The 10,111-nt window shown below is 40.0% G+C and overlaps 1 protein-coding gene across 1 annotated transcript in view; it reads right to left on the bottom strand.

Moving 5' to 3' along the window:
* LOC118403409 overlaps window positions 1–2,143 on the bottom strand; it is a 20,784-nt gene extending 18,641 nt beyond the window's left edge. The window contains exon 1 of the mRNA XM_035802121.1: window positions 1,981–2,143. Coding sequence (XP_035658014.1) covers window positions 1,981–2,025 — 45 coding nt within the window. The 5' untranslated portion in view covers window positions 2,026–2,143. The remainder of the gene's footprint in view (window positions 1–1,980) is intronic.
* Window positions 2,144–10,111: the final 7,968 nt, after the last annotated feature.

A 10,111-nucleotide genomic window follows, 5' to 3' on the forward strand; every position in this document is an offset into this window, starting at 1 on the left:
TGGGCACGTTGCTAGTCTCCAAGCAGACCCTACGGTGCCTTAGAAATAGTATCAAAGCTGGCAAAGGAGTATAGCCTGCCAAAGGGAGATAGCCGGCTAAGGGAGTCACCTGGTGCCTTGCCAGCTTTGATACTATTTCTAAGGCACCGTAGGGTCTGCTTGGAGACTTGGGTTGTGCCCTTAGCTTAACCAAAAATACCGGGAATTGAACACGGGACCTCTTGATCTCACGACCGCTGGCATAAACATTAGACCCTGCGACGCCACAAATATCTTACAAATATACACCGGGTTTTACTTTATAAATATCTTGGCCCTGAAGACTGTTTATAGTTCATTTCTCACCTAGTTTAGTTTTAAATTACTGTTTGAGTTTAGTTTTTTTCCTTTTCATCCATTAGACCACATGTGGTCCTGTGTGCATTAAGCCTACGGGCATGAACATGCAATAAAGCTTATAATTATTATTATTATTATTATTATTGTTACATTATTATTATTATTATTATTATTGTTATATAATTATTATTATTATTATTATTATTATTATTATTATTGTTATTATTATCATCATCATCATCATCATCATCATCATTATTATTATTATTATTATCATTCATCTTTTTTTTCTGACGACTTCAGCTCTGACGCGAAAGCTAGCGTATTTGTTTGAAAATGTATTACTAATTTTCCGTCAAACTGCATGTTACAGTGTGAAAAGAATGTCAGAAATAAAATATACAAGAGTATGAGTGGCGTGCTAATTTCCTGGGCTGTATTGTTCACTTGCCTTGACATCAGCTACCAACAGTTCACTGCATAAATACAACGAACTGTCAGGCTTGGCTACAACTATCATCAATATCATTAGAGGACCATCGCAACAATACCCTTTCTGACCTAGCGAACATTGAAAAAAAGCAACATTCCTATGAATTATGACGGAATATTTGGGTAGAATATTGCTCTAAAAATTATTTACACCCATTTCTGAATGTATTTTAATTGAGACAGTGTCAAGTGAATGTACTTATATCTGTATCTACAATACCAGTAAAACAGCCTTTCGTCGTAACACATCAGCTTCTGTATCTACAACTATATTTGTATAGTCAGTATAACATACCTTTCGACGTCAAACATCAACGTCTTTATCTGTATCTTTGTAGCCAATATAATCACCTTTTGACGTAATTATAACCCATCAGCTTCTGTATTTGTATCTATATAGCCGGTATAACTGCCATGTGGCGTAACACACCAGCTTCTGTATATGTATGTGTATATGTGTATGTGTAGCCGGTATAATCAGCCTTCGGCGTACGCGTAATACACAGGTTTCTGTATCTGTATTTGGAAAGCCAGTATTACCGTCCTTCGGTGTATCACACGAGCGGCGAGGCAGCAGCTGGGTATATTACACTGAACGACCCGTCACACCTAACATTTGCACATCTATATAACTGCAAGCGTTCTTCCAAGCTATCTAATGAAGATGCCCTAATATACAGTGAGACAGCGAGTTCTACTCTAGGATAATTTCGAGGATAACAATTTTCAACACCTCAATTCTAGGTTAGTAACTCTGGTACTCGAAGGCTTGACTATGTCTTGTTCTTTTCTGTGCTTGTATTAGATAGTAGTAGTCGGTACGTCCGCAAGTCTATAAGTGACTAGTAAGCCCCTGACAAAACATAGGCCACATACCAAGATGTTTAGATAAATGGTACTTATTCACTACGTCTGAGTGTATATGTTCTAACGCTGGTTCACCTTTATCCGCGGGTTAACCTATATCCGTTGTTCTAGAAAACATGAGGGTATTTAGGTATATCAAGTCGATGGACGATAATTTCGAAAATATTGCAGTTTGAAACCACAGACCGTCCATGCAATTGATATCCCTAAAAGCGCTCTTCCAAATACAACGGATATAAGTACCCCACGGATAACGGTGTACTAGTGTTAACTGTAACTCACCTCCCATTGAGAAGCAGCTATAAGAGCAGGTAGAGTCTTCTCCATGGCGTACCGTACCTCCCAACACACGTCTGTCCGTCATGGGACTCCGCTAACGGGAACAGCCGCACCACACACACACACACACGGTCTCCGGGGCTTCCGCGATCAGGTGGAACAGCAGAGGGTGTGGTAGGGGGTTCCCAGGAGTCTGGATACACCGTGGTGGATGCAGCGTGGTATCTCTTGCCACATGTTTCTTGTTGAGAATGGACTTAATCTTAAAATCTTAAAGCTATTGCAATTTTTTTTCTGTACAGTAGAAATTAATGTTGATTCCATTACTGACATATGCGCCAGTCTAATAATATTTGTAATTATAATGATTAATATTACAGTTATTGTTGACATTATTTTGTGGCAGAATTATTAATAAGGTTGTGGTGACTGCTTTTCTTCTGTACTTAGAGGACGGACGTATGGATACCATGGTTATTATCTCATGGATTTATCATACTGGCGCACGTACCTGGTTAAGTATGGTTATTACCGTAGACTTCCGTATTTCCGTATTACACTACATAAACTCTCCGTCAAAGAAGTGCACTATAAAAGCACAGTAAATGATAAATACACATTTTGACATAGTTTTGCCGGTAGATTTCTACACCTTGTCATTACTTTAAAAGCATGTGGAAATACTATTATTTTGAAATTTTCTATTTCTTGATATGATTTGATGTTGTACATGTTTCTTTTGACGTGGACCTTTACTAATTCATGAGCAATACGATACATTCTACCCGACCTGGTGCACATTGATATTAAAACTCCGCTTTTAATTATTTCAAGAATTTTATTGAAAATATTTAAGAATATCTATTATTTCAAGAATATCAGGAGCTTCCGATACAGATACAGAAGCTCATATATGTCACGCTAAAAGTCGGTTATACTAGCTACGTAGACACAGATATAGATCTGTATCTGTATATCCGGTATAACCGCCCTTTGACGTAACTCCCCAGCTCCCGTATCTGTATCTGTATAGCCAGTATAACCACCCTTCAGCATAAAATATCAACTTCTGTATCTATATAGCCGGTATAACCGCCCTTCGGCAAAACACACAATTGTACTTGTATCTGTATCTGTACTTGTATAACCGCCCGTCGGTGTAACACCGCATTCTGCATCTGTACTCGTACAGTAGCTATAACCACCCTTCGGTTTAACACACCAGCTTCACAGGCACGCGGCGCGGCTGCAGCTGGTTATATTGCACTGAGCGACTTGTCACATCTAACTTTTCCACATCTAACTGTAAGCGTTTAAAAGCTATCTAATGAGGATGCCCCTACAGTACTTGGTGGCAACGAATTCCACTCTACGATACTTCTAGGGAAAATCGGATTTTCGAACACATCAATCCCATATTGATGTTTTCATGAGGTTCAACCGATTCCGTCAAGCTATTTTAAAGGGAAGAAATTCGGGCTACGTAATACGCGTGCTTCAGTGAACCCAAAATGGCGGATTTTATCAACGACCCAAGAAAATATAAGGACTGCGACCTCAGGGTCTCCCATGGGAGTTTTCCTGTGACCTTCCCGTGGTGCAACTGGTGACAGTAATGCGAAGTGCATGACGTTAATCAGAAATGTAGCTTCGTCACGTGACTACAGACAATCGGTGTTATCAGTGGGCAGTTAAATGGTCCATTGCACCTTTTATGAGTGAAAACACATTACCGTGTGTACAGTATCAGTACGTATATCTGTATCTGATCGTAGTTCGTTGGCTGTCCAGACCCTTGTAGGTACTAGTGGTACATAGGGCAGCAGGTTACATTGCTGTTTCAGTAGCAGGGTATATGTTTATAAGGAGTGGTTGCTAGTCTTTTCCCTTTGGCGTGCTCGAGGCAGCTCCATGAACACTGGGTCCTACATTTACACTCGAACTGCCCCAGCCGAGTTACCCTACCAGGAATTGAACCGGTGTCTTCTAGTTGCCGTCTTATGAGTTCAACGTAACTATCAAGCTGCTACCAGTTGAGCTTCAATACCTGATAAAAGGAGTGCTCATTGAGCTAAGAATTCAACGGCAAAGTTTGACATGAAAGGTCAGATGAGCATTCAAACGGCAATATTGGAAAGAAATGGATCGTACCAGCTTCTCATATCTCGTTCACTACCTGTATCCTGCCAGCCCAATTCAGTCCAATAAAGCTTAGAACACACGAGTACTGTCGAAGTTAATTTTGCTGACATCTACTGCCAAAAAAGAGTATTGGATACACTGACACGGCAAGTAATAGGCGTAGCAGTTTGCAATCTTTTTGTGACAGCCCAATTTCTATGATGATGAAGCCCTAGCTTCCAAGAATAGTTACTTACGTTTGCTTTGCTTTTTTCAATACTCTGTGTAATATTTTTTTTCAATTTTCTTTAGCATAAGATTGTTTATCTCGTTGGCATGCCTTGGTTTAAACCTGTTCAACGCCACGGGATTTTGAAATATCTCCCTTATAATTGGTTAAAACGTGCAACTAATCATAACACAACTTTCAGCACTATGGACAGTATATCGTTCTGGTTCAATCATCGTCTAGAGATGTCACAAGACTTTCTTTGCTTGCGTGAAACTTTAAGATTCGCAAAACCTGACAAATTAGAAATGAGAACGGAAATGATTGCAAGTAATAACGTGGTAATAAGTTAAAATAGAAGTGAAGCGGGTATCATATGGAAGGAGTTCCAAAACGGGCAAAAGTAAAGGTATCATAGCCTTTTTGAGGCAGTAGGGGAACTGGCTGGATGTCCATGTAGTTCAATTGGTAGCAGCCTTACAGTTCGGCTCCTGAGTTCAATCAGTTGCTAAATAAAAAAATGATGGAAGACCCTCGGTTCAAACCTGGCCATGGGAAGGGCATTTCGATTGGGACTGCACCCATCTTTCGGTAGGGACGTAAGTTGTTTAAGGAGGTGTCTCAAACATGTTAAAGCAACTAGCAACCCCTCTCTGTAAGGATATACCATACTGAAACAGATGTCCTATGTGCCATTGGGACTGAACGAACAAACAAACGAATACGCAGTGTGTTGTTGGTCCACAGAGTTCTGGCCATGATGGCGATGCTGATAAGACGATGCGCCAAAAACAGAAATAGATTGATGGAACCACGTAACCAAACACAAGTAACGAGTAAGTTGTGAAGCAGATCATAGGTGATGAGATAGAAATGAGACAAACCAGCACAGATGAGCGTTGACCTGACACAGCAGTGGCGTGATAGACGAGAAATGCCAATGATGCGATGTGACGAAACAGAAGCAATGAGGGAACGAGGTGCGTAATTAGACGTCATATGAGGGTAATGTGACGTAATATGACGTAGAGAAGTGACAATGTCGTGTAGGTCAACAATTTCGGAGAGTTTAATTTGGGAGTTTTGCTTGATTGAAGATACGTTACTCTTACCAGAGGAGGTTTACTTGCTTGTTTCGCATGGCAAGTAAACTATACTCTCCAAACATAGGTTCGGCTCCGGCTGTTTTTTACGCGTTTTATGCGTTTTTGTCGGGCGGACATAAATAAAATGGGACAACATAGAGAGCACAATAAAACACAGAAAACATGTCAAAAACAGTGCGTAAAGAACCTGTGCTTGCAGAGTAAGTAAACTACTTTGGGGGCATAACACAACAGTTTTTGTACAGGACAAGCTGCATATGACCGGACTGCAAGGTTCGAAATTCTTTTTTTTAAATCGGGTGAAACTTCATGGGTTCACAGGTGTCATGCGTAAGATTTACTTGTTGTGGCCTAGCCACAAGACCACATTAACACCTAGGTTGATAACATCGCAATCACTAATTCGGGTAATGACTAATGAATGAATGAATGAAGACTCCATTCAAAAAAAAAAAACAAGGAAACATTTCTGTAACATTCATGATTTTATTACCATACAAATCAACGTTACATAAAACTTTAACATAAAAAAGTTGTTGGGATCTTCATTTCGCAGTGCTAATGTGATATGCATAAAGGGACGGAGATGCAATGAGAAATAGCAATAATTAGACATTCTTGTACAGTAATTCAGTACAGTAATACATATATCATTATCATATTACTGTAGTAGATTATCTTGATCACAGTCAGTTAACACCGTAGAATTTATTCAAAATCAAATTTATATGTATGACGTGCAAACAGGTGTGAAATGCCAACGAAAGAACGAGCATTGCCAACTATTTGCAGATATGCCATACAACCTCCTTCGTTGGGAAGGGGGCGGCGATATCGACTCGCAATAACCGAGGCCACACTGCTTGGATCAGACAGCTGGAAGGCACTGAGAGATTCAGTCAAAATTTTTGATGAGTGATCTTCAACTATTTTTTTCTTCAAAAAGTATTTTACCAACTAGAAAGTTTCATGTCAACATCTTTCTTCCAATGAAAAGCGTCACAGTACAATTCCAACTCTAGCCTAACGTGTGGAAACTTATTGGGTGACAGTCGATTTTACAACGCGGATGCAGTCGATTTTGAGGTCACTGACATAGATACAAGATTTTCTGCCTTAGATATTGGCTAATACAGCTTCCAGCTAGGCTAAGAGGATTTCATCTATTCCTGGCCTGTATCATATATTGCCTGTATTTCACATATTAATCTAAACCCCAGGCTGCAAGTCATTAGACATCCACTCCCCGGGAACCCCGTCGATTCTCGCCAGTCAAATCTGAGAAGTTTAAACATGAATAAAGGAAAAAGGTTAGGACGAAAGAAAAAATAAAGATTTCATCAACAATGTCATAATGAATCTATAAGAGAAAAAATCAAACACTAGCAGGTTTCTCATCATCGATGAAAAAATTCGAGATATAATGACAAGCCTTTAAGTCACAGTCGACGTATTGGTGACTGTCTGTCACCTTCCTCTTTTCTAACTGACGCAATTCTGACTGGTTCACATGGCACTGCAGCTGTAGGGGTCGCTGCTCACAGATTCGGTCCCAAACATACAGTGCAATGTGAACCAGTCAGAATTTCCCTGAGAAAGGTGACAGACGGACACCAACTAGATCGGCTGTATGTTTGATATCTTGCTTGCGAATAAAAAAACTTGTTATCCTGTAATTCTCCAACATCGGGAAATCATTTGCAGAAATCTTGAAGTTACATTGGCCGAACGAGGAAAAATAGACGGTTTGGAATTTAATGAAATAGTTATGATAATTAAATAGCACTAAAAAAAGATTCGTAATCTTAGGTGCCCTCAGATTTCATGATGGTGTAAAGATCACCGGAGTTTCGACACATGCGCAGATGGCTAACCAATCACAGACAAGGAGGGCTGAGAGAAGATTAGATAGATCGGCATTATTCGGTAAGGTTCGTGAATGATCGAAAGGCGTCGCAGAAAGTCGGAAAACAAGTAGTTACAAGCGAGAGAGAATAGAAGCGAAAAGCCGGAAACGTGACCACGTACATTGAGGTTTAAGTCACTAGACATTGAGCAGGAGTTACAAAGATTGGAAAAGGAGAGCGCTAGAAGTGAAGAAACTTGGAGAAACTACCAGAGCTTCAGAAGGAGAGTCGAGAAGGAAGAAGTTCTAGGAAGATCTCAAGAGAAAGATGGAGGATAAGAAGTCGGAGCTTATAGTAGAAAAGATGAAGAGCCCAAGAAGAGAGAAAGTCAGAAGAAAAGGTAGAGCAGAAGAGAGAGAGAGAGAGAGAAGAAGAAGAAGAAGAGAAGAAGAAGAAAAGATAAAAGTCAAGTCTAAGGAAGTGAAGAGGACACAGAGAGCAAAGTTTTAGCTAGCAAGAGTGGAGGAAAGAAAGCATAGAGGTGAGGACAACATCGCCATCTTGTGTCGACAACCTCACAACAGTTTTGTCATCATCGGGCATAGGCCTCAAAGTTTGCTTTGCATTTCCTCCTGCACAAAGTTAAATGCATTCAAAGAAAAAGTTACAAACCTTTCATAGTTATTGGTCCTTCTTGTACAGACGCCATCAATGTGTGAATGATTGGGGGCAGACTTTGAAATTGTCATAGGCAATTAGGAAACAAACAATGTCAGTAGCTAAGGAGTTGGAATCTGACAGGAGGAGATGGAATCAGATTGAAGTCAAGCGAGAGGCAAGGCAGAAAAGAAGACAACAATCAAATATTGAAGTTTTCAGAAAGAAGTTAAAGATCAAGGTGGAGTTCAGTTTTAGGAGAGAAAAAGAAGTCAGAATTCAGAGAGAAGTCAGAATTCAGAGAGAAGTCAGAATCCAGAGAGAAGTCAGAATCCATGGCCAGAAAGAAGTCAGAATTTAGAGAGAAGTCAGAATTCAGAGAGAAGTCAGAATTCAGAGAGAAGTCAGTATTTAGAGAGAAGTCAGAATTCAGAAATACATCAGATTCAGAGAGAATTCAGAATTCAGAGAGAAGTCAGAATTCAGAGAGAAGTCAGAATCCAGAGAGAAGTCATAATTCAGAGAGAAGTCAGAGTTGAAAGAAAAGTCAAAATTCAGAGAGAAGTCGAAATTCAGAGAGAAGTCAGAATTCAGAGAGACGTCGGAGTTCAGAGAGAAGCCAGGGTATAGAGAGAAGTCAAAATTCAGAGAGACGTCAGAGTTCAGAGAGAAGTCAGAATTCAGAGAGAAGTCAGATTTAAATGAGAAATTAGAGTTCAAAGAAAAAGAAAAATTCAGAGAGAAGTCAGATTTCAGAGAGAAGTCAGAATCCAGAGAGAAGTCAGAATCCAGAGAGAAGTCATAATTCAGAGAGAAGTCAGAGTTCAAAGAAAAGTCAGAATTCAGAGAGAAGTCAGAATTCAGAGAGAAATCAAAATCCAGAGAGAAGCCAGAGTTCAAAGAAAAGTCAGAATTCAGAGAGAAGTCGGAATTCAGAGAGAAGGTACAGTTCAAAGAAAAGTCAGAATTCACAGAGAAGCCAGAATTCACAGAGACGTCAGAGTACAGAGAGAAGTCAGAATACAGATAGAGGTCAGAAATCTAATCTTTTTAATCAAATTTCAGAGAGAATTCAGATTTCGAATAGAAGTCAGAGTTCAGAAAAGTCAGAATTCAGAGAAAATTCAAGTTTCAGAATGAATCAATTCAGACAGAAGGTGGAGTCCAGTTTCAGGACTTCAGAGAGAAAGCAGAATTCAGACAGAGGTCAGAGTTCAGACAGGAGTCACAATGGAGAGCGAAGTCAGAGTTCAGAGAAGGGTCATAATTCAGTGATCTTTCACCGAATTCTCGAAAACACGGTAGTTAAGGGAGATGTCCGGTTTTAGGGGGCAGTACAAGAGAAGTCTCTGTTCAAGGAGAAGTAAGTTAAGGAAGAAGTCAAATATCAGGTAGATGTCGCAGAGCACATAAATGAGAGACAGAGATTTGATAGAAGTTAAGGCAGGGGTAAGATAGAAGTGAATTCTCTGTTCAAGTAGAAGTCAGTAGAAGTTTCATGATCAGGTAAAGGTGAAGTCAGAGGTCAGATAGAAGTGAAGTCAGATGTCAGGTAGAAGGAAATTCAGAGGCCAGGTAGAAGTGAAATTTGAGGTCAGGTAGAAGCGAAGACAGATGTCAGGTAGAAGTAAATTCAGAGGTCAGGTAGAAGTAAATTCAGAGGTCAGGTAGAAGTGAAGTTTGAGGTCAGGTAGAAGTGAAGTCAGAGGTCAGGTAGAAGTGAAGTGAAGTCTGCGTTCAAGTAGAAGTAAAGTCAAGGGTCAGGTAGAAGCGAAGATAGAGGTAAAGTAAAAGCGAAGTTAGAGGTCAGGTAGAATTGAAGTCAAAGGTCAGGTAGAAGTGAAGTCAGAGGTCGGGTAGAGGTGAAGTCAGTGGACGATTAGAAGTTAGAAGTGAAGTCAGAAGTCATATAGAAGTGAAGTCAGGGGTCAGGTAGAAGTCAGAGGTCAGATAGAAGTTAAGTCTGAGTTCAAGTAGAAGTGAAATCTGAGTTCAGGAAGAAATGAAGTCAGAGGTCAGGTAGAGATGAAGTCAAGGGTCAGGTAGAAGTGAAGTCAGAGGTCAGATAGAAGTGAAGTCTGAGTTCAGGAAGAAGTGAAGTCAGAGGTCAAGTAGAACTGAAGTCAATGGTCAAGTAGACGTAAAGTAAGTGGTCAGGTAGAAGTGAAATCAGA

This window comes from Branchiostoma floridae, chromosome 16, assembly GCF_000003815.2.
Source record: "Branchiostoma floridae strain S238N-H82 chromosome 16, Bfl_VNyyK, whole genome shotgun sequence".
Taxonomy (NCBI): domain Eukaryota; kingdom Metazoa; phylum Chordata; class Leptocardii; order Amphioxiformes; family Branchiostomatidae; genus Branchiostoma; species Branchiostoma floridae.